The 25053-nt window shown below is 49.2% G+C and overlaps 1 protein-coding gene and 1 long non-coding RNA gene across 4 annotated transcripts; one reads left to right on the top strand and one right to left on the bottom strand.

The window, feature by feature from the left end:
- Nucleotides 1–1481: 1481 nt before the first annotated feature.
- On the bottom strand, nucleotides 1482–6610 carry LOC142922460 (uncharacterized). Its single transcript, XR_012940063.1, has 4 exons — nucleotides 6198–6610; nucleotides 5055–5536; nucleotides 4090–4434; nucleotides 1482–2330 (listed from the first exon to the last, which is right to left on the bottom strand). It is a non-coding gene; the product is annotated as an uncharacterized LOC142922460 (long non-coding RNA).
- Nucleotides 6611–7166: 556 nt separating this feature from the next.
- Nucleotides 7167–23608, top strand: LOC116938379 (uncharacterized). 3 transcript variants are annotated; one of them, XM_076063264.1, is made up of 8 exons: nucleotides 7167–7301; nucleotides 7940–8075; nucleotides 12045–12220; nucleotides 13144–13412; nucleotides 14799–14955; nucleotides 19791–20165; nucleotides 20302–20464; nucleotides 20697–23608. In XM_076063264.1, exons 1-8 carry the CDS (start codon nucleotides 7217–7219, stop codon nucleotides 20893–20895), a joined length of 1560 nt encoding a protein of 519 aa, XP_075919379.1. In that variant the 5' UTR covers nucleotides 7167–7216; the 3' UTR covers nucleotides 20896–23608. The 3 variants fall into 3 exon arrangements, with proteins under 3 accessions (XP_075919379.1, XP_075919378.1, XP_075919377.1); XM_076063263.1 differs by having other exon boundaries at nucleotides 7928–8075; XM_076063262.1 differs by having other exon boundaries at nucleotides 7168–7301; nucleotides 7889–8075.
- The last annotated feature ends 1445 nt before the right edge of the window (nucleotides 23609–25053 follow it).

Below are 25053 nucleotides of genomic sequence, written 5' to 3'. Positions count from 1 at the left end.
TTCTTGGTTCTTTCGGTAAAGTCACCACCACTTAGAAGAGAAACAATAAAATAATAAAAATATAAAACAATACAATTCTCACGTTTCGACTGCAACACAAGAAGCAATCATCATCAGGTGTGAAAACCACAGCAATATTTTTTTTCAAATTTTCTTGTGTGAAAACCACAGCAATAATTTTTTTGAAATTTTCTTGCTGTGGTTTTCACACCTGATGATTGCTTCTTGTGTTGCAGTCGAAACGTCGTGAGAATTTTATTGTTTTATATTTTTATTATTTTATTGTTTCCCTTCTACGAGGTGACTTTACCGAAAAAACCAAGAATACTCATCTGTTCCAGTTATCGACGTCACTGATGATTTGAGATTAGAATGTATATGCTCTGAACCCTCAGCCCTGTTCACAAAAATGTAATGCTGCTTTGGTTAATTCATGAGAACCAGACAGGAGTTAATTAAGGGTAGACACTCGGATAGTAATACAAGAATGGTTATGACAAGAATGTTTATTAACTCAATTATAATTGCCCAAACGTCGTAGCATTGAAATGGTTGTGGTGGCTTTTGAATAGTGAAAAACTCCTTTTAAAAAAGTTTTATTTTAAAGTGCACTAAAAAGTAAAGAACTCGATTGGACAACGGGAAGTGGACGACATCTTGAGTACAAGATTTGACCACGACATCAAACAGAGGAATGAAGTTGAATAACTTTTTTGTCACAACTTCATTCAACTCACCGTCGAGAAGTACGTCAATGATGCGGCGCCTGCTCACACATCAACGCTTACTTGAATTAATTGGTTATTTTATGAATCAATCTTCAATATACAACTTTTGTTTGTGTGGAGTGAGGGTGCCCGTAACTCGTTCACATGGAGCAGGCGAGGCGATTCCACAGTTTAGGGACCGCGGCGTTTTTGACCTACACACAAATATATATGCATAATAAGGCGTCCATACAAAATGTTAATCACTTAAAGGGAGCCAATTAATTGGTTAATTGATGCCGATTTTGATACAGGCATGCATTGTCACCGGATCTGAGTACGTGTGCAAAATAAGGAATTGATTGGACGACGGGAAGTGGATGAAATCTTTATCACAACATTTGACCACGACAGAGGAATCAAGTTAAGTAAAACCATTTTGAACGCGAATGAGAAATCTCCCCCCACCCTCCCCCGATGACGCGCGAGCGTTGCTAGGGGCAACCCCCGGGCAGCTTTAGCGGCGCAAGGAAATACTTAAATAATGCGAAATAGCACTAAATTGTTAATTTAACAACTTTTAAAGTTTACGGATGGGAAAACAGAATGGCGCTGGCTCACCACGGGGCTTACGGTGTGGTACCCAGCTACTTTTTTAAAAGTAAACTCCACGATTCGCGAGCAAGTGTGCGTCCACACAGAGACAGACAGACGGACACACAGAAAAAATGCCTTTTATAGGTAAGAAAAGAAAAACGATGACGAGACTCAATATGTGAAGAACACGGGATTTATTCGGTTCACAAGTCAACGGATATAACTTCAAAACACTTTTATCGGTCATCTTTTTCTCGAGACAGCGTTCCCGTGGGATTATTTCCAAGTCGATAGACGACACCTTTTTTTTACTCATCCTGGCAGACACACACACAGACACACGCCTCTGTCTGTGTGTGTGACTGTCTGTGAGTATGTCTGTGTGTTTCTATATGTGTGTGTCTGTGTGTGTCTATGTGTCTGTGTGTGTGCCTATGTGTCTCTGTGTGTGTCTGTGTCTCTGTGTGTCTATGTGTCTTGTGTGTGTCTGTGTCTATGTATCTCTGCGTGTGTCTGTCTTGGTGTGTTTGTCTATGTGTCTGTGTCTATGTGTCTCTGTGTGTCTATGTGTCTGTGAGTATGTCTGTGTGTCTGTTTGTGTATTTCTATGTGTGTGTCTGTGTGTCTATGTGCTCTGCATGTGCCTATGTGTCTTTGTGTGTCTGTGTCTCTGCCTGTGTCTATGTGTCTTGTGTGTGTCTGTGTCTATGTATCTCTGCGTGTGTCTGTCTTTGCGTGTGTTTGTCTGTGTCTCTGTGTGTCTATGTGTCTCTGTGTGTGTCTATGTGTCTGCGTGTGTCTATGTGTCTGTGTGTCTATGTGTATGTGTCTACAGTGACACGCGGTGGTGGTAGTGATGGCGGTAGTGGTGGCGGCCGTGTGGTGCGTGTCGAACTTCTTTCACGCCGTACGTATCGTAAACATCGCCACAGGGGAGATTAAGGTGGCTGCGGGTGCTGGCGATGATTACTGGGCGCCCCCCTGCCCGCCTACGCCGCTAAACGTCGCTCGCCAGTCTGTTCCAAGCTATGGGGTAGGGGGAGCGAGATAGAGAGGGGGGGGGGTGGTGGTGGTGGACCTTTGTCTTGCGGCGTGTAAATATTGTTGCGTGCGTGCGGGGTTTGTCCATGTGGTGGCGGTAATGGTGAGTCGAGCAAAAGTGGTGAAAGTTTGTGGGGTCGCTCCGAGCTCACCCTGTCACCCATCGCTCTCGAGCTCCCTCCTAGGGGAAGATGATGAGGTTGACGAGGTTGATGATCCTCATCGTTTGTGAATGCAGAAATAAACATCAGAATCTGGTGGTTTCATTCTGACCTCCGATCCTGGTCAGCAATTGAACGTCGGGAAACCCTCGCGCCGAGGGGCCCCACTAGTGGGCGTGGCCGTGCCCCACCAGTGGGCGTGGCAGTGCCCCCACCAGTGGGCGTGGCCGTGCCCCCATCACGTGGCGTGTGTAGTGACGGCAGCTACGCTCGGAGTGGCTGGATAATAAAGCTTGAAACGCACAGCAAACCACGTGGCCTCGGTGACACGCGATGCGAGGAGGACAGGCAGCCTATACAAAGACAAAGGCACCCCCAGTAGCCTCAGCACACTTTTGTGGCAAGTTCTGTTGGGAGTAGCAATTAAGGGCAGCACTGTAGGGCACTCCGGGGTGGGGAGATAGGGGGGTGGACAGCACCACAGGCCATCAGCCAGCTGCAGAAACATTCCCCTCCTCCACTCATCTCACTCACCCAGTCACCCCTCCACTCACCCCTCCACTCACCCCACCACTCATCTCACTCACCCCTCCATTCATCTCACTCACCCAGTCACCCCATTCACCCCCCCACTCACCCCTCCACTCACCCCTCCACTCACCGCTCCACTCATCTCACTCACCCCTCCACTCACCCCTCCACTCATCTCACTCACCCCTCCACTCACTCCTCCACTCATCTCACTCACCCATCCACTCACCCCTCCACTCACCCCTCCACTCACCCCTCCGCTCACCCCTCCACTCATCTCACTCACCCAGTTACCCACTCACCCCTCCACTCACCCCTCCGCTCACCCCTCCGCTCACCCCTCCACTCATCTCACTCACCCCTCCACTCACCACTCCGCTCACCCCTCCGCTCACCCATCCACTCACCCCACTCACCCCTCCACTCATCTCACTCACCCAGTCACCCACTCACCCCTCCACTCACCCCTCCGCTCACCCTCCGCTCACCCCTCCGCTCACCCCTCCACTCATCTCACTCACCCCTCCACTCACCCCTCCGCTCACCCCTCCGCTCACCCCTCCACTCATCTCACTCACCCCTCCACTCATCCCTCCACTGATCTCACTCACCCCTCCACTCACCCCTCCACTCACCCCTCCGCTCACCCCTCCACTCACCCCACTCACCCCTCCACTCATCTCACTCACCCAGTCACCCACTCACCCCTCCACTTATCCCACTCACCCCTCCACTCACCCCACTCACCCCTCCACTCATCTCACTCACCCACTCACCCCTCCACTCACCCCACCACTCACCCCTCCACTCATCTCACTCACTCACCCCTCCACTCACCCCACTCACCCCTCCATTCATCTCACTCACCCAGTCACCCACTCACCCCTCCACTCACCCCACTCACCCCTCCACTCATCTCACTCACCCACTCACCCCTCCGCTCACCCCTCTGCTCACCCCTCCACTCATCTCACTCACCCCTCCGCTCACCCCTCCGCTCACCCCTCCACTCACCCCTCCGCTCACCCCACCACTCATCTCACTCCGCTCACCGCCCAGCCCCCCAGTAGCCCGAGCTGCTGCTGCTGCTGGGGGGCGTTGTCCCCCAGCGCCGCGTTGGCCCTCAGCAGGAACCTCGTGCGGTGACGCCGCCTCTCCCCCCCCCCTCCCTCCCCTGCCAGCAGCGCCCTCCTGCACCACCACCTCGTCCGCCTCCTCCTCCTCCGCGTAGGCCGCTGCCAGCAGCAGCTCCGCAATGCCTCCCACCGTGTCGCCGTCCCTCAGGGCCCTCCCCGGGGGGGTCGCCCCCCCCCCCACCGCCCCCCCCGCCGCGTGGATCCGCGCCGAGCGGCGCACCGGCGTCACGAGCCGCGGCCGCGAGGGGGGGGCTGCCGGCGCTGCGGTGGAAGGGGGGGCCGTGATGTTAGGGGGGGCAGCCAGGGTGGTGGTGGTGGTGCAGGAGATGTTGGCGGCTGGGGTGGTGGTGGTGCAGGAGATGTGGGCGGCTGGGGTGGTGGTGGTGCAGGAGGTGTGGGCGGCTGGGGTGGTGGTGGTGGTGGTGCAGGAGATGTGGGCGGCTGGGGTGGTGGTGCAGGAGGTGTGGGCGGCTGGGGTGGTGGTGGTGCAGGAGATGTGGGCGGCTGGGGTGGTGGTGGTGCAGGAGGTGTGGGCAGCTGGGGTGGTGGTGGTGCAGGAGATGTGGGCGGCTGGGGTGGTGGTGCAGGAGATGTGGGCGGCTGGGGTGGTGGTGGTGGTGCAGGTGTGGGCAGCTGGGGTGGTGGTGCAGGAGGTGTGGGCGGCTGGGGTGGTGGTGGTGGTGCAAGAGGTGTGGGCGGCTGGGGTGGTGGTGGTGCAGGAGGTGTGGGCGGCTGCAGTCACGAAAGCTTTAAATAAAAAATGTTCGACTTTAAATTAAAAAAAAAATTCGACTAAATTAAATTAAAAACTTAAAACATTTTTCGACTTAAATAAATTAAAACAAATTTAAAAAAAATTTCGCCCTCAAAAGCACTCGAACCTTGGGCAGCTGAGGCGCGCGAGTTCTCTTTGTCCATCGTAGACATCGCCGGAGAAGTTGTTGTTGTTGTGCTGTTGTTTAGTCGTCGTTGTATAGCTGTTGTATAGTCGTTGTTGTGCTGTTGTTTAGTCGTCGTTGTATAGCTGTTGTATAGTCGTTGTTGTGCTGTTGTTTAGTCGTCGTTGTATAGCTGTTGTATAGTCGTTGTTGTGCTGTTGTTTAGTCGTCGTTGTATAGCTGTTGTATAGTCGTTGTTGTGCTGTTGTTTAGTCGTCGTTGTATAGCTGTTGTATAGTCGTTGTTGTGCTGTTGTATAGTCGTCGTTGTATAGCTGTTGTATAGTCGTTGTTTATTTGTAGTTTAATGTTTAAAGTGGTAAAGTTAAATGGTTAAAGTCGCAGCCTAAGTGGAGGCCTTCGAGGCGGCCATCGACAAATTCTGAAATTTCGCGACCCTTGCCCCCTGAACTTGCCTCCGATTGGCTGCGGGAGAGGACATACACACACGAGTGTACACCATCACACCATCACACACAGTGCACACCACCACACTATCACACATACAGAGTGCACACCACCACACTATCACACACACAGAGTGTACATCACCACACCATCACACACACACACCTCACGCTTTCTCTCTGTTTAAACGTGAAAACTCTTAAACTCTTAAAACACCAACCCTTAAACACTAACCCTTAAAAGCCAACTCTTAAACACCAACCCTTAAACGCCAACCCTTAAACACCAACCCTTAAACACCAACCCTTAAACACCAACCTTTAAACACTACCCTTAAACACCAACCCTTAAACACCAACCCTTAAACACCAACCCTTAAACACCAACCCTTAAACACCAAGCCTTAAACACAAACCCTTAAACATCAACCCTTAAACGCAAACCCGTAAAAGCCAACCCATAAACGCCAACCCTTAAACACCAAACCTTAAGAAGCAACCTTTAAACACCAACCCTTAAACGCCAACCTTTAAACACCAACCCTTAAACGCCAACCTTTAAACACCAACCCTTAAACGCCAACCTTTAAACGCCAACCCTTAAAGGCAAACCCTTAAACACAAACCCTTAAACACCAAACTTGCACGCCACAACCTGGACGGTAGAGGGCATTCTTTACCTCACGCTTTCTCTCAAAAGTGGCGACCTCACACTCCTAGCGGGTCGTCCTCCTCCTCGTCGTCCTCGTCGTTAATTGAGCAACAAAAATAAATTTTCCGGCGTCTGCACCCCCCTCACGAATTAAAAAAAATGGCGGTGGGTGAGGGGGAGGAGCCAAAACAAATTGGCGGGAAAACAAAAAAACTTCGCGTCACGTGGGAAGGGAGACGCCAAATCCGATTGGCTCCGAGGCGGGAGCGACTTTGAGGCAATTTTTTTTTACAGTACGAAATTACAAAACTCAACATCGACAATAAAACTCGCGTTGGCATTCGCGCCGGTGTAAATAAATGTAAAAAAAATAAAAGTTGTATTGTTGACGTACCATATTTAAATCAAATGTTTTTACTCGAACGCGATTCCGTTGTTTCGATTCATTCTCGTGCTGAATCGTGTCGAGCTATGATTACGAAACGCGAATCGTGATCCGAGTTTGCTAAGCCAATGGGAGCGCAACGCTGCTAAAGGCAGCGTCCAATAGGAGAAGGCGATGGTGGGAGGTGGCCGGGTGCCGCTTGGACCAATCAGTGAGCAGGGTGTTCAATGTTTCCCGCTCTTTCGGGGGTTTTTTTGTTAATCACAAAAACAATATTTAAACCCCGGGGTAAAAGTTATGGAGAGCATTGTTTTAAAAAGTGTGTAGTCGGAAAAGTTTGCACGTAAATTATATTGAAACAGAGGAGCAATAACAATAATATAACTCCACCAATATCTTCTACAATGGATTCCAATGTTATCCCAAAGGTAATCGATTCCAACAGCTATAAACACTACCACCAACTCGACTCCCACTTTATCCCCATTGAAAATCGATTCCATGAGCACCATTCACCAACAATCGATTCCCATGTTATCACAACGGGAATCGACTACATACCATCAAAATTCTCCAACAATCGATTCCCATGTTATCCGCAAAGGAATCGATGCGAGTATTTTAATCGAACCGAGAATCGATTTTCCCTCCACGTGAGGTTCATGGAGATGGGGAAGTTCTACGGACCTGGTCGACTCCTCCACCTCCTCCTGCCTCTCCTCCTCCACATCGTCACTTGCAGCCACGGTGAGCCGAGCGGGACAGAGGTCGATACATCTGGTACCAAGCTGTGGTGTACGTGGGGAGCGGTGGTGCAGTGGTTAGCGCACTGTGTGAGTGTGTGGGGAGTGGTGGTGCAGTGGTTAGCGCACTGTGTGTGTGTGTGGGGAGTGGTGGTGCAGTGGTTAGCGCACTGTGTAATTGTGGGGAGCGGTGGTGCAGTGGTTAGCGCACTGTGTGTTTGTGGGCAGTGGTGGTGCAGTGGTTAGCGCACTGTGTGTGTGTGTGGGGAGTGGTGGTGCAGTGGTTAGCGCACTGTGTTTGTGGGCAGTGGTGGTGCAGTGGTTAGCGCACTGTGTGTGTGTGGGGGGAGTGGTGGTGCAGTGGTTAGCGCACTGTGTGTGGGGGGAGTGGTGGTGCAGTGGTTAGCGCACTGTGTGTGTGGGGGGAGTGGTGGTGCAGTGGTTAGCGCACTGTGTGTGGGGGGAGTGGTGGTGCAGTGGTTAGCGCACTGTGTGTGTGTGGGGAGTGGTGGTGCAGTGGTTAGCGCACTGTGTGAGTGGGGAGTGGTGGTGCAGTGGTTTGCTCAATGTGTTGTTCACTCATCTCCCCAGCTCCGCCTTCCCCATTGAATGTACGTTTGGAATCTCGAGACCTCCTTGCAGACCTCTGCTGGGACCCCGGTGAAGTTGACCCCAAAGGGGATAGACCCCCAATTGTTGAGCCTTCAACCATCGACTCCACCACCACCACGGCCAACTCAACTTTTCTGGACGTTACCTACACAGTTCAGAGCAAACTGTGAGATGCTCCCTCACTCACCCACCCGCTTGATCACTTACCAACTCACTCACCCACTCACCAACCCACTCACTCAACCACCCACTCACTCAACTACCCACTCACTTATCCACTCACTAACTCACTCACCCACTCACCCATTCACCCACTCACCTATTCACCCACTCACTCACCCACTCAGTCACTCGCCCACCCACTCACCCACCTACTCACCCACCCACAAACCCACTCAACCTCCCATCCATTCACGGCTGAATTCACTCACCCACTCATTCACTCACCCACCCATCCGTCACTCACTCAACTCACTCACCCTTAAACCCACTCACCTAATCACTCACCAACCCACTCACCCATTAATTCACTCACCAACCCACTCACTCACTCAACAACAACCGCGATTTGCCACTAATTGGCTGTGACATCATAATGGCACTTGTGCCAGACTATATGCACGTTGAGGCCACGTCAAGTGTTGAACGCCCGCTGGCAGGAGCATGCTGGAGTAGCCCACCGATGGGACTTTGTCCAGATCTTTCAGGAATTTGTGAGCTCCTCACACAATCCTGCCTGGTTAAACCCAGGATGGATTAAATTTCGATTTAAAGCTTTCGTGACTGCAAGGATTAATCTTCTTTGGTTCTTTCGGTAAAGTCACGTAGAATGAGAATAAAATAATACATTGATAAAATAAAATAACACAATAATCTCACGACGTTTCGGCCACAACACAAGCAGCCTTCATCAGGTGAAGGGACGAGACTGTCTGGAGGACAGCGCTGTGTTATTTTATTTTATCAATTTATTATTTTATTCTCATTCTACGTGACTTTACCGAAAAAACCAGGATAGATTGTAGGCAGGCCCGCCTAAATGTTTCGAACTGGCAAAGATGTTCCATTAGGGGGCTCCACGTTTTTCAAGCGTAGAGAAGGAAGGGAATGATTGTGGCCAAGAAGACTTGAAGCTTCGTGCAGAGCGACAGACCAGGTAGCTTCCACACAACGTTACCGATGAAAAGATATTGCCACGCGACTGATTCGGAGTGAGACCTCTACTGTCAAACCTTAGCCGGTCATGAGCACACTGCTCAGGTATGGGAAACTCTCCACTCTCTCCACAAATGCCCCATCACCAATTGGGAGTTGTGGGGGTGGAGTGTCTGATGGTACAAAATACCCAGGCAGGTGCTTAGTTTTGGTGGGTCTGATGGTAAGGCCCCACCTCTTGGTGGCAAGCTCCAGGTTCAGCAGCAGCACCTCCAACTCCTCCTCTGAGTGAGCAGCACTTACCAGACCATCAGCATATGTAACATGGTTGACCAATATGGAGCCATCCCTTGACTGCACCTGGGCATCAATCATCCTCCCATTGTATCTGTACCAGACGTAAATTCCACCGATACAGCCATCAAAGGCTTCACAAACTACTTGGTCGAAATAGGTGTTAAATAATGTGGGACCCAAGGTGAACAGGTAATGGCTCCAACTCCCAGTCACGTAGTTTTATCCGGGCCCGCTCACCATCATGAAGGTCCTTAATTATTGTAAGCAGAGGGTCAGGGACTCCGAAAGCATGAAGAGCAACCCAGAGCCCAGGCCTACTGATGGTATCATAGGCCTTGACCAGGTTAATAAAGCAGAGATGTAGGTCTTGTTGGAATTCCCTACACCTCTGCTGTAGCAGATGGACGGAAAATATGGCATCTGTGCAGGACCACCCTTTCCTGAAACTTGCATTGTGGCTCCGCAAAGCCTCTCCTCAGCATGCCTGGCAGGGCGATGTTGAATAATCCTTGCCAGGACGTTTCCCGGCACACTGAGGAGTGAGATGCCCCTGTTGTTGTTACAATCTGTGCGGTCTCCCTTCTTAAAGAGGGGGGACCACCAGGGCATCCTTCCAATCCTGCGGAACCCGTCCAGTGGTCCAGACTATTGTTATGATGTCATGTGCACAAATGCCACCCTCCCTCAACATTTTGCTCGGGGCCTTTCCTGGTCTCAGACTCTGGATTGCCTTCAGTACTCAACAGATGGCACCTCACCCAGCCACTTACAGGGGGTGACTTCCAACATTTGAGGCACCGCAGCCTCAGCAGGGTCATCCCCACTTTGTCCCACAATGTTTTCCAGGCTGAGGGATTTTCCCTCCCGCAGGACCTCACAGAAATGCTCAGCAAATCTGCAAACCTGTTCCTGGGGGTCGGAAATTGAATCACCGTTCTTTCCGCTAAATATGGAAATAGGTGTGGCGCTGCAAGTTACTTTTTTGACGGAGTTATTTGTGATCGCGGGCCATTGAGGCAGATTCCATCTGCTCAGCAACCCGCGACCACCACCAATCCTTGGAACACCTCACGGCTCTCCGAACCTCCGAGCGAAGGCTGCAGTAAGCCTCCTCATTCTCTGACGTGGGATGCTGTAGACGATTAGAGTGGGCCTGTCACTTTTCTCAGCCAGCCTGAACACCTCTTCTGTCAGTGAGGGTCTCTGGCGAGGTCTGGACCGTATTCCCAAGCAGCCATTAAAGCTGCATGAGTCACAGTCCAAAACCTCGCCCATTTCCCCTCGACATCAGGAGTGGGGGACAATGCCAACCCCAGCTGCAAGCGATGATGAAATTCTCACTTGCAACTTTCATCAGCTAACTGAGACCAGGCCACTGGGTTTGAATGGGGTCCTGGGTATACACCCACCATTGGAGTAGAAGAATGGCAGGCGCATCTTCCAGATGGCAAGTCGATGGTCAGTGAGCAAATCAGCTCCATGGTAGGTCCTTGTGTCAAGGACATGGGCCAGCATCTGCTGTTCCATCACTATGTAGTCCAGCAGATGTTCTTTGCTTGGACCTGGCATGCATCCATGATGTTGCGTGGATGCGCCGATGCCAGAACAGCGTGTTGGTAATTACAAGCCTATGGGCTGCACAAAAATCGTGCAGCCTTCTACCGTTGTTATTGAGCTGATCTGGCCCATGCCTTCCAATCACTCCAGACCAGGTGCCAGCATCATGACCAACTTGGGCATTAAAGTTGACCGACAATGTGAATATCCCGAGGGGCCACTTTAGCTAGCACTTGTGACAGGAGCTCATAGAAGGCATCTGACTCATCGGCCTTGCCTGCGTCCCTCCACGGATGTTCGTCTTCGGTGGGGGCATAAGTAATGACGACCACCGCTCCTCACCTCTGGTTGATGGGAAAGCGAGCCCAAAGTAGCCTGGGGCTTACAGCTTCCCACACCTCACCGCCACACTCCCACGACCCCTTCATTATTTTGTTCATAAGAAGAGCCACTCCCTGTTGTTTGGCAGGCTCCTGCCCCGAGTAGAGGACTGTCCACCCCTCATGGTGGCAGGAGCCAGAGCCGGTCCACCGGACCTCCTGAATACCGCAGAGATCCAGGCGGTACCAGTCCAGCTCCCGACAGAGGAGTGGCAGCCTCTCCTTCGCAGTGAGCGTTCGAACATTCCACGTGGCCATCCACAGTGGTTTTTTGCTGTTTCCAAATGGGGTTTTGTAAGGAGACGTCATCGACGCCTGTCCCGCCGGGGCACTAAACAATGCGCATAATTTGATATTTTGTGTGTTGTTTAGTGGTAATTAATTGAAGGTGGAGCGGTTAACAGCCCCTTGCACACGTTCAGAGCTCCCTTTGACCATTGTGGTGGCTACAAACGCCCACTCACTCACCAACCCACTCACCCACCCACTCACTCAGCCACGCACTCAACAACCCACTCACCAACCCACTCGCCCATTAATTCACTCAGCCACTCACTCGACAACCCACTCACCCACTCACTCACCAACCCACTCAATCAGCCACTAACTCGACAACCCACTCACCCACTCACTCACCAATCCACTCGCCCATTAGTTTACTCACACACACACGTCTCTCTCAGTCACCTGCTCACTCGCTCCTCACCACTCCTCACCATTTCCTTTCCATGTTTCTGTCTGCGCAGTTTTGGACAAGTCCACTGGCAGATCGTCTGCTCTGCCACAACAGAGACGCGGTGCAATGTCTCCTCAGCGCTGGAAGATCCCACCGACCGCTACCACCTCCGCGTCAGATCCACCGCCTCATCATCACCACTGTCCTCACCCTGGGTCGTGGTTGAGGTCGTGCACTTGAAGACAAGTGAGTGGCGTGAGATCGGCCATGTGCCGCTGTCTCTGTCTCTGTGTGTGTCTGTGTGCCGAATGGCGGTTGTTGATGTTGTGTGCTCGCCAACAGCACTTACCCCAACTGTCTGTGCAAGCTATATGAGAGATCTTGTTTTTATGTGTCTGTGTGTGTTTCTGTCTCTCTATGTGTGTCTCTTTGTGTAACTGTTTGTGTCTCTGTGTGTGTGAGTGTCTGTGTTTAGGTCTCTGTGTGTGTGAGTGTCTGTGTTTGTGTCTGTCCATGTGTCTGTGTGTCTCTGTGTGTGTGAGTGTGTTTGTGTCTGTCCATGTGTCTGTGTGCCTCTGTTTGTGTGAGTGTCTGTGTGTCTGTGTGTGTGTGAGTGTCTGTGTTTGTGTCTCTGTGTGTGTGAGTGTCTGTGTTTGTGTCTGTCCATGTGTCTGTGTGTCTCTGTGTGTGTGAGTGTCTGTGTGTGTGTGTGTGTGTGAGTGTTTGTGTCTGTTTGTGTCTCTGTGTGTGTGAGTGTCTGTGTTTGTGTCTCTGTGTATGTGAGTGTCTGTGTTTATGTCTCTGTGTGTGTGAGTGTCTGTGTTTGTGTCTCTGTGTGTGTGAGTGTCTGTGTTTGTGTCTCTATGTGTGTTACTGTCTGTGTTTGTGTCTCTGTGTGTGTGAGTGTCTGTGTTTGTGTCTGTCCATGTGTCTGTGTGTCTCTGTGTTTCTCTGTCTGTGTCTGTTTGTGCCTCTTTCTGTCTGTGTCTGTCTGTAACTTTCCCACTCACTCTCACTCACTCTGTAGAACAGGGGGAGATCACACAAACTCCAAACATACAACAGCAGGCATCGTCAGGGTCTGGATTCGAACCAACGGCCTCCGGCTCACTAGGCGAGGGAGATAACACCCCCCCCCCACGCGTGACTCCCCCCCCCCGGTGTCTCAGCTGTCCTCAGTGCTCCGATATTCACCCTGAAGCTCACCAAGAAAAGGACGGTGGAGGAGGGTGATGGCGACGGCTGTGACGACGGCGGTGACGACTGCGATTGTGTGGTGGCTGGGAAGGTAGACGCGGTGGTTGACGCAGAGCCGGAGGTCTGGGAGCTGTCAATGTCGGCCTACGTTGAGCGTTTGTTGCTGAGAAGGATGGTGGGGCACCGACTGGATTTCTTTTTTCAAGCGGAGTACTCGGCAAAAGGGGGCGCTCCGAATGCGGTGAGCGGTTGCGGGGGTTGTGACGGGGGTTGGAAGGTTGTGGGGGGGACGTGAGTGGTGATTGAGAAGCCTTGGGTATCGGAGGGAGTAGCCAAACCTTGTGAGTGGGTAAGTTAGTGAAAGAGTTAATGAGTGGATGAGTGAGTGATGCTACTCTACTACTGATGATACCTCTGTAGTGTACCACTTCTGAGACACTAATCGTAGGAGGCAACACGTCTATTCTACACATTTAACAATTGTTCACACACGGGATAACTACAGACTGGTCAGAGCAGCCGGCACGCTGCCTGACGATGAAGACGTAGCACATTGGGTTCCACTCCACCGACAGACAGCCTTTATCCAGCCTCAGGACTTCCCTTTTATGCCCCCCCGGTGTGGCCTGGCTCCGCCCTTGGCCACGCCCCCTTCTGGAAACCCACCAGAAGGCTCTGGGCCATACCTCACGTGTCCCCTCGGGCACCCTTGCCACACATCCCTTACCCCGGCCTATCACGTGCTCCACCAGCCGGCCGGTTTGCCATGTCCTCATATGCCCCCTACTGCCAGCAGTGCGCATCATGCACCCGAGTAACCCACTCCGTGGCATTGCATTCTCTGCTGCCAGAACGGCCGCTGCACCCTGCTCTGCTGGCAGGTATGGCTGTGACGCCCACATCTCCTCTCTCTGTCGGTAACCAGCACCACGTGCCATAGTGACCCATTCTGTGTCACTTCACTACGACTGTAGTGAGTCCAACTGAGTCGCAGACGTTATTCTTTAGAGGCAACACATTTGTTGTAACACGTGACATACAAAGGGGTAACTGCCCCTTTACCAGATATAGCCTAGGGGTGGTGACCACCCAGCTAACTAATCTATACGTCGGAGTTACAGCTACGAAGGGTCGGACCCTCACTCGGGTCCCCGGCCACATGTTGATGCCTTGTAGGACGTAGAGCTTCCAGCTTGTAGACGTGGAGCTTCCAGCTTGTAGACGTAGAGCTTACAGCTTGTAGACGTAGAGCTTCCAGCTTGTAGACGTGGAGCTTCCAGCTTGTAGACGTGGAGCTTCCAGCTTGTAGACGTGGAGCTTCCAGCTTGTAGACGTGGAGCTTCCAGCTTGTAGACGTGGAGCTTCCAGCTTGTAGACGTGGAGCTTCCAGCTTGTAGACGTGGAGCTTCCAGCTTGTAGACGTGGAGCTTCCAGCTTGTAGACGTGGAGCTTCCAGCTTGTAGACGTGGAGCTTCCAGCTTGTAGACGTGGAGCTTCCAGCTTGTAGACGTGGAGCTTCCAGCTTGTAGACATGGAGCTGCCAGCTTGTAGATGTGGAGCTTACAGCTTGATGACACGACTATTGATGATGATACTACTACTACTGATGATGATGCTGCTACTCCAGGTGAACTTCGTCAGTTGCCACCACGCGGTGTGTCCGCCTGGAGACGCTGATGAGTACTGTGCCCGTGCGAGGGTCATCGCTGACTTCCTGCGGCGGAAGGCAGGGGAGTGGTCTCCGCTGTCCTGTGTGTCCGTCCCTCCACGACACAGCGCCGTGGGTGAGTGGGTGGGTGAGTGGCTGGGTGAGAGAGAGAGATGTTTGTGTGTGTGTGGTGATTGCAAATCCTTTGATATCGGAGTAAGTTGCCAAACCTTGTGAGTTGATGGGTGAGTGAGTGGGTGGGTGGATGTCTATGTATCTGTATGTATCTAAATTAGTCTCTATGTATCTTTATGAGTCTCTATGTGTCTCTGTATCTCTTTGCAGAGTATCTGTGTGTCTCTGTGGGTCTCTGTGTATCTCTATGTAGGGTCGCTATGTATCTCAACCAGCCTCCATGTGTGTCAATGAGTCTGTATCTCTGTAAATCTCTGTGTGAGTAGTTTATGGGTCTCTGAGTAGTCAATGAGTTTTCTGTGTGAGTAGTCTATGGGTCTCTATGAGTGTATTCATCGGACGACTAAAGTTATTAAACTGAGTAAAGTTATATTCTTGGTTCTTTCGGTAAAGTCACGTTGAAGGGAAACAATAAAATAATAAAATATATATAAAACAATAACATTATCACAACGTTTCGACTGTAACACAAACAGTCATCATCAGGTGTGAAAACCAACGGCAAAAAACATTTGAAAGAAGTGGCGGTTTGTATTTATTTTTAAACGTTAACACCACGGACAGCGATTTGTCAGTTTGTTTATAAGGACGAGTCCATCTATGTTCGGAAAAGAGGAGGGGGAGACGAAAAATTAATGTATGCTGTCTGAAAGCCACCGTAAACGTGAACAATCAATTAAGACCCGAAATGGTTTATCAAATCCTTCCAATGATTGCTAAGCCAGAATCCATCTTCTCGGTTGAAATTGTCTCTGTGTTTGTATATGTGGATAGCCTCATGAACGAATCTCTCGTGGTAGCCCGATGGCTTGCAAAGAACCTCTGTCTTGGAGAAGTCAATGTCATGTGAGCCTACTGAATTATAACAGTGATCTGCCATGGCCGAGGTGTTGGTCTTACCGTGTTTAAGGTCTGCTTTGTGTTCACGAATGCGGTCCGAGACATGTCGTTTGGTTTCTCCAATGTAACTACTACCACAGAGGCAACTTGGTTTGTAGACACCAGGGTACTGTATGTCCAGAATCACATCTTTTACAGACGAAACCAGATCACGGATGTTATGTAATGTGTTGAAACTGACCTGGATCTTGTGTTTATTCAAGATTTGGAGATCTTTTTTGTGATCCCCGCAATGTAGGGTAAAGTAATGGTTTTGAAAGGCTCCTCAAGAGGGTCATTCTTCATGGTTTGAGTGATAGCTTTGCGGATTGTATAGTCGGAGTAACCATTAGCCTTAAGAGCTTGGTGTACGTGCTTGAGTTCACTGCCTATGTGTTCCTGGTCGGATATGCATTGGGCTCTATGGTGCAGAGTCTTGATGAGATAATTCTTCTGTGATGGATGGTGGTGGGAATCCGGTTTCAGATATGCATCCGTATAGGTAGCTTTCCTATAGACAGAGTGGCTCATTGAACCATCAGGTCTCTTTTTTATTAAGACATCCAAAAAAGGTAGCTTGCCATCTTTTTCGACTTCCATGGTAAATCTGATGGCTGGGTATATGGAATTGATGTGGTCGAAGGATTGGTCTAGAGCAGGCCGGCCATGTGGCCAGATGACAAAAGTGTCATCCACGTACCTCTTCCATAAGGTTGGGCCGAGAGTGGCAGTCTGGATGTCGTCAGTCTCAAATTTCTCCTTGAAAATGTTGGCTATAACTGGAGATAGGGGGGAGCCCATTGGGGTTCCCTCAGTTTGTAGAAAGTTCCATTCCAAGTGAAGTATGTATTGGTTAAGCAGTGTCTCACCAGGGGGGGTACCTCAATGTTTAGTCCTTGATGAACCAAGTCTTCAATGATTGCGATGGTGTTAGGTACAGGAACTTTGGTGAATAAGGAAACTACATCAAAACTGACAAGCAGGTCGTCTGGGGACAGGGAAATACCCTTGATTGTCGATACCAGTGAGTAGAATTTTGTACCGCAGAGGTGGTTTTTCCAGTGAAAGGACGCAGGATTTCAGACAGAAAACGAGCCAGTTTGTAGGTGGGGGAGTTGATAGAGATGATGGGACGGAGGGGTGTATCTACTTTATGCATTTTTGGTAAGCCGTATAATCTTGGTGGCCTGGCAGCAGAAGGTTTCAACAAAAACTGTTTAGATTGATCAATTAATGCGGTTGAATCAGAAATAATTTTGTTGGTTTGTGTGACGAGGCTGTTGGTGGGATCTCTTTTTATTTTTGTATAGCTGCCATCGTCGAGTAATTCTTTCATTTTGTTGTTATATTCTATTTTATCCATGATGACAGTAGCATTGCCCTTGTCAGCTGAGAGGATTACAATGTCATCCCTCTTTTTTAATTTGTATAATTCAAAACGCTCATCTTTGCTGAGGTTGCTAGCTGGCATCTTAGCGTTTTTGAGGGTTGCAGCGATTTCAGATCTTGCTACGTCTGCAGCGATGTGACCCAGGCCCTTGAGAACAACGTCTACTTGGGCAATGATATCAGTAACTGGTATGTGTTTAGGGGTGACTGCAAAGTTTAGACCTTTAGCTAAAACGGATTTCAGACCATCGGAAATAGAACTGTTACTACGATTAATTACGACTTTGTTAACGTCTAACTTTTTGGTGTGTGGGTCCGGTCTTTTGTTGGAGAGGAGGTTAAATTTGGAAATCAGGTTGTCCTTACATTTGGTTGACATAGTAGCAGCTGAAGAGGCAGTCATATTGTCTACATGTTCCCAATCTGATGTGGACATTGTTGCCGTCAATGATAAGTGTGATTTGTAGAGTGTCTTGTCTAACTGATCTAGTTCGGTGCGTATAAGTCAGATTTTCTCTGAGATAAGAGCTAAGCTAGTTTTGAAAAGAATTCGTTTCGCATTAGAAGAAGTTACATCAGCAGAGGTCAGTGTAAATGCGATTGGTATTACCCCAGAGTCGCGACATCTCTTCAGAAAGGTGAGAGACTCGATCAGCTGAGCCTTCTTATCCCGGAGTTTGTTGAAGGATCTTAAAGTTATGTGGAAACCCTCCCCGTAGAGGTGGTTAAATTTTGATTTAAAGCTTTCGTGACTGCAATAATTCATATTCTTGGTTCTTTCGGTAAAGTCACGTTGAAGGGAAACAATAAAATAATAAAATATATAAAACAATGAAATTATCACGACGTTTCGACTGTAACACAAACAGTCATCAGGTGTGAAAACCAACGGCAAGAAACATTCGAAAGAAGTGGCGGTTTGTATTTATTTTTAAACGTTAGCACCACAGACAGAGATTTGTCAGTTTGTTTATAAGGACGAGTCCATCTATGTTCGGAAAAGAGCAGGGGGGAGACGAAAAATTAATGTATGCTGTCTGAAAGCCACCGTAAGCGTGAACAATCAATTAAGACCCAAAATGGTTTATCAAATCCTTCCAATGATTGCTAAGCCAGAATCAATCTTCTCGGTTGAAATTGTCTCTGTGTTTGTATATATGGATAACCTCATGCACGAATCTCTCGTGGTAGCCCGATGGCTTGCAAAGAACCTCTGTCTTGGAGAAGTCAATGTCATGTGAGCCTACTGAATTATAACAGTGATCTGCCACGGCCGAGGTGTTGGTCCTACCGTGTTTAAGGTCTGCTTTGTGTTCACGAATGCGGTCCGAGACATGTCGTTTAGTTTCTCCAATGTAACTTCTACCACAGAGGCAACTTAGTTTGTAGACACCAGGGTACTGTATGTCCGGAATCACATCTTTCACAGACGGAACCAGATCACGGATTTTATGTAATGTGTTGAAACGGACCTGGATCTTGTGTTTATTCAGGATTTGGAGATCTTTTTTGTGATCCCCGCAATGTAGGGTAAAGTAATGGTTTTGAAAGGCTCCTCGAGAGGGTCATTCTTCATGGTTTGAGTGATAGCTTTGCGGATTGTATAGTCGGAGTAACCATTAGCTTTAAGAGCTTGGTGTACGTGCTTGAGTTCACTGCCTATGTGTTCCTGATCAGATATGCATTGGGCTCTATGGTGCAGAGTCTTAATGAGAATTCTTCTGTGATGGATGGTGGTGGGAATCCGGTTTCAGATAAGCATCCGTATGAGTAGCTTTGTGTGAGTAGTCTATTGGTCTCTGTGAGTAGTCTATGGGTCTCCGTGTGAGTATTCTGTGGGTCTCTCTGTGAGTAGTCTATGGGTCTGTGTGTGAGTAGTCTATGGGTCTTTGTGTTTGTAGTCTGTAGGTCTCTCTGTGAGTAGTCTGTGGGTATCTGTCAGTAGTCTATGGGTCTCTGTGTGAGTAGTCTATGGGTCTCCGTGTGAGTAGTCTGTGGGTCTCTTTGTGAGTAGTCTATGGGTCTCTGTGTGAGAAGTCTATGGGTCTCTGTGTGAGTAGCCTATGGGTGTCTGTGTGAGTAGTCTATGAGTCTCTGTGTCAGTAGTGTGTGGGTCTCTGTGTGAGTAGTGTGTGGTTCTCTGTGTGAGTAATTTGTGGGTCTCTATGAGTAGTCTATGGGTCTCTGTGTGGGTAGTCTATAGCTCTCTATGAGTAGTCTATGGGTCTCTAGTAGCCTATGGGTATCTATGAGTAGCCTATGGGTGTCTGTGTGAGTAGTCTATGGGTCTCTGTGTGAATAGTGTGTGGGTCTCTGTGTGAGTCGTGTGTGGTTCTCTGTGTAAGTAATCTGTGGGTCTCTATGAGTAGTCTATGGCTCTCTATGAGTAGTCTATGAGTCTCTGTGTGGGTAGTCTATGGCTCTCTATGAGTAGTCTATGGCTCTCTATGAGTAGTCTATGGCTCTCTATGAGTGGTGTATGGGTCTCTGTGTGGTCTCCCTGCCCAGGCCCTCCCGTGGGTGTCGTGACGGAGGGCCAGGCCTTGGCAGCCATCGGCCAGAAGGTGGCGCTGCTTCACTGCCACCTGCGGGTTGCGGCCGCGGTGACGCTGACGCAGGTGAACTGGCTGAAGGTCACCGTCGGTGATGACGGCCGGAAGAGGGCCAGCTTGGCGGTGCTCAATCCACGACACGGCACGGCATACCCAAACTCTCCCCTCATGGGCCGTGTGCGCTTCCGCGCCGGGGGGCGCGGAAGTGCACGCGGCGACTTCTCGCTGGAGCTGCTGGACGTGCAGCACGGCGACGGGGGCCTCTTCCTCTGCCACGTGGCCACCTTCCCCACCGGCAACTTCGAGGGAAGCGTCAACCTCTCCGTCGTCGGTGAGAATCGGCGCTCTCCGTTGTCTTTCTTCGCCGGCACTGTGGCCACAACTTTGCCACAACTTTTTTCGTCGGACGAATAAAGTTGTGGCAAAGTTGTTGCGGTCGTTGTTGTTGTGGTCATTGTGCCACACAGAGAAGCCGACGGTGGCATCGGCGTCAGCGGCGTTTACGGCCGGCCTGGTCTGCCGGGCCCCCCGGGCCGGTCAGGCCGGCAGGTCCTGCTGGGCCACTGTCGTCGCCGTGGGCCTCGCCCTCGCGGCCGCACTGCTCTACCGCCGCCGGCTCCAAGCGGCCGCGTGAGTCGCCCACCTCGTCACCTTCCCCGCCACCTCACCCCCTCGCTGAGCCTCTCACCTTTAACCACCGCGGAAGTGCACCACCCCCTCCCGCTGCCCGCTTCCCCGCTCGTCCCGATGTCGCTGGAATGTCACTCGAACGTCAGCGGCGCCCCTCGCGGGCTTCCTCGTGCGACGAATTACCGCTGTGCATCCCGCCCACCCCCCCCCCCCCCCCCCGGCGCGTGTGCAGGGAAGAGCCCCGCGCCTCCCGCAAGCCACCACCAGGCGGCAAGGAGGACGACCGTGGCCACGTGAGTGGGGGGAGGGGGGCGCGCGGGATCGGAGCACGTGGGATCGGAGCCAGCGGGATCGGAGCAAGCGGGATCGGAGCAAGCAGGATCGGAGCACTCGCCGCTCGTGTGTGTTGTCTTGATTTAAAGCTTTCGTGACTGCAGTAATTCATATTCTTGGCTCTTTCGGTAAAGTCATGTTGAAGGGAAACAATTAAATAAAATATATATAAAACAATAAAAATTCTCACGACGTTTCGACCATAACACAAACGGTCGTCATCAGGTGTGAAAAAAAACCAACGGCAAGAAACATTTGAAAGAAGTGTCGGTTTGCATTAATTTCATAATAAAGGTTTTTGGGTTAGATCGCGTTATATATAAATGTGTCGTAACCCTCCACCACCCGACACGGCCAATCAGCATGGAAATGGAGGTGAATAACACACTCCCATTCCTAGATATTTTGCTTGGACATGGCCTAAACGGTAAAATAACACACAGCATTTACAGAAAGCAAACGCACACTGATGCCTATCTGAATACAGAGTCACATCATCATCCAGCTCAGAAATCCTCTCTTATCAAGACGCTCATACATCGGGCTAAAACAGTGTCAGATGGTGAGAGTCTAGTGAGAGAGATTAAACACGTTAAAGATGCACTACGACAGAATGGCTACAGTAATGCTCAAATTAACAGAGCACTGAATGCCAAATCACGATCGCAAAGCAATACTGCTGAAAGCGACCAGATTGTTAAAACAATAAAAAATCTATATATCTCAGGAGTAACTGACAAATTAGCCCGTGTTTTGCAAAAGCAAAACATTACAGTAAGATTTGGTACAGTACACAAAATTCAAAAACTAGTATCTTGCACTAAAGACGCATTACCTAAATTATCAACAGAAGGTGTATATCGGATTAATTGTTTATGTGGCGGCTGCTACATTGGACAGACGGGACGTAATATCAGCGTAAGACTAAAAGAACATCAGAGAAATATTAAATTATCTCAAACACAACTGTCGGCAGTGGCAGAACATGCTTGTCAACAAGGACACTCAATTGATTTTGACAATGTTGCAGTGTTGTGTAAAACTAATTATTACTGGCAAAGACTAATTAGAGAATCCATTGAAATTGAGAGGAATAAGAATAACTTTAATCGCTCTGACAGCTACAGGCTTAGTGCGGGCTGGAAGCGTATTATTAAATAATACACATTACATTTTGATTTAAAGCTTTCGTGACTGCAGTGATTCATGTTCTTGGTTCTTTCGGTGGAGTCGCGTTGGGGGGGAAGCAATAAAATAAAAGAATATCTATGTTTATTGTTTCCCTTCGGCGTGGCTTTGCCGAGGAAGCTAGGAATATGAATGCACATTACAATTCCTTATAGGGGAAACACATACTAATTAACGGATTACTAACATAGCATATAATCACTAACACATTACAACTAATTACTAATCTACAACTCATTACTAATCATAACCAATGACTGATTACTAATCGATTATATAATTACAATACCCCCCCCCGCCTCTAATCACTTCACCTGATATGAGTTAAGTGATGACGTCACCCTGCTGCTCTATATAAAACCGGAAGCAAGCGAGGGCTTTACCATTCTGGCGAATTGCCCGATGATGCTGGATGTATTTACCAGCGAAACGTCGTACTCAAACTGTAAATGTGGATTCACACTTCAACACACCGGTGGGCTAAAATAGTGAATTATTTGTCTTTTGTCAACGTGACACTTTTTTTGCTGATTGGCCGTGTCGGGTGGTGGAGGGTTACGACACATTTATAAATAACGCAATCTAACCCAAAAACCTTTATTATGAATAATATTGGTCGCGAAAGCCTACGTGTTAAATTGCATTAATTAATTTATTTTTAAATGGTGTATTTATAAAAAACGTCAACGCCACGCACAGCGATTTGGCAGTTTATTTAGAAGGACTAGTCCATCTATGTTCTGAAAAGAGGAGGGGGGAGACGAAAAATTAATGTATGCTGTCTGGAAGCCACCGTAAGCGTGAACAATCAATTGAGACCTGAAATGGTTTATCAAATCCTTCCAATGATTGCTAAGCCAGAATCCATCTTCTCGGTTGAAATTGTCTCTGTGCTTGTATATGTGGATAGCCTCATGAACGAATCTCTCATGGTAGCCAGATGGCTTACAAAGAACCTCTGTCTTGGAAAAGTCAATGTCATGTGAGCCTACTGAATTATAACAATGATCTGCCACGGCCGAGGTGTTGGTCCTACCATGTTTAAGGTCTGCTTTGTGTTCACGAATGCGGTCTGAGACATGGTGTTTGGTTTCTCCAATGTAACTAAGTTGCCTCTGTGGTAGTAGTTAGGTCTTAATTGATTGTTCACGCTTACGGTGGCTTCCAGACAGCATACATTAATTTTTCGTCTCCCCCCTCCTCTTTTCAGAACATAGATGGACTTGTCCTTCTAAATAAACTGCCAAATCGCTGCACGTGGCGCTGACGTGTTTTATAAATAAATAAACCGTTAAAAAATAAATAAATTAATGCAAACCGGCACTTCTTTCAAATGTTTCTTGCCGTTGGTTTTTCACACCTGATGACGACAGTTTGTGTTATGGTCGAAACGTCGTGAGAATTTTTATTATATATATTTTATTATTTTATTGTTTCCCTTCAATGTGACTTTACCGAAAGAGCTAAGAATATATATAACATTTAATCTTTAGCCATCCTTGTTAATAAAATAATCACTGACGCGTTTATGTTTTATAAAATGTATTTGATGTTCGTGAACTTGTAACTCTTGAATTTTTGTAAATATTTTAACATCTATTAAAACATGAATAGTGAGTCCAACTGAGTGGCAGATGTTGTCTTTAGGAGCAACACTTTTATTAAACTATTAACACAACATACCCCAGGCGAGGTGTCCACCCGACTAACAACGCTACAGCGAACCACACCTATGGGTTTGCGATCCCGTTCCGTACCACAAGCTGGGTCCCATACCGCTTGGCTGGAGGCTTCTTTAGCTTGACGTGGATCTCCTGCCTCTCCAACAGTAAGAACCCCGAGCTCCTCTCAGGGGAACCCCCTTATATTGGGCAGGGCTGGGGCTGCCTCCGCCTCTCTCTCGCCCTTACCCGAAGGCTCTCGAAAGCTCTTCCCGGACCATGTGACCACCCACTGGCCCCCTCTACTGGTGGCCCCCCTCCAGTATCATCCGGTCACGTGTCCCCAAGTCAGCCAGAGTATCACGACCGATCGTAACCCTGGCTGACTCTCGCTCCCTCAACGGGAGCCCGCACCGCACGCCATGCGTGGTGTCCCCACGCTTAACCAGCGCTCGCCCAAGCCCCCACTAGGGCTGGTACTACACCCCGTATCCGTGGTGTCCACAGCAACAATGTAACATCTGCCGTGGCCTCGCAGGCCCGGCACGACACAGCGATATTCTCAGTCACTACACAGGTAACATTCATGGTGTGAGACGTATTCCCTAAGGATTTTTAAGACGGGGAGATATTTATATGGGGGGGGGCAATCGTGACGCTAGCACGTTGATGTTAGAGGTTTGATATATATTTGTGTGTACACTTATTTGTTAATGGTTTCATAATAATTAAATTGTTATTGGCAATTTGCAGTGTTAATATTGTTAAACTCACCTTTTGCCCGTCCAAGGACAGGTGTATTGCAGTAAATCTGAAACATTCAAGCGAAAGGCAGATCGCGGCGTCTTATTAATTGCATCAATTCGTGTGCAATTTGTGAGGCCGCGGTGACACAGACCTGTTTCACGTCAAGGTTATAATCCCTTGTTTATCGTGACGACCTTTTTACTTTGATGTCTCAACAACAGCGTTACGGAGATCGCGTGACGTGATGAGGGTTCTGCCTTAGTAGTGAGGGTTGTAAGTTGACGCTGAGGAGGAATGAGGCGTCTCCCCCCCCCCCCCCCCCCCATGTGGAGTGACGTCACCTGCTCGTGACTTTACCTATCCACGTGACTTTAATGAGAGACCCAACAATGTCGTCGATGCCACCGTCGTCACCAAAGTTTTAAATCGACATTTATCGTCGGTATGTTTGGCTGCCACAATTGAGGCCTATATGCTTATTGGTTGCTTACAGTTCGGGATGAACTTTCATCTTAAGGCCTCGATCTGCTCGGCAATGTATCGTCACATTCCCGAACACAGCACGAGGTTGAGTTTCCTTACTGCGCCAACTAATCGCTCGGATGTGGACAAAGCAGTCGCAGGTGGTGACTATGACGAAGTAGCATGATTTTTGAGAGC

Source organism: Petromyzon marinus, unplaced genomic scaffold (genome assembly GCF_048934315.1).
Source record: "Petromyzon marinus isolate PM22_M1 ecotype Great Lakes invasive population unplaced genomic scaffold, UKy_Petmar_22M1.pri1.0 PM_G_Scaffold_97, whole genome shotgun sequence".
NCBI classification, from domain to species: domain Eukaryota; kingdom Metazoa; phylum Chordata; class Hyperoartia; order Petromyzontiformes; family Petromyzontidae; genus Petromyzon; species Petromyzon marinus.
This window is presented reverse-complemented; position numbering and strand designations above follow the sequence as displayed.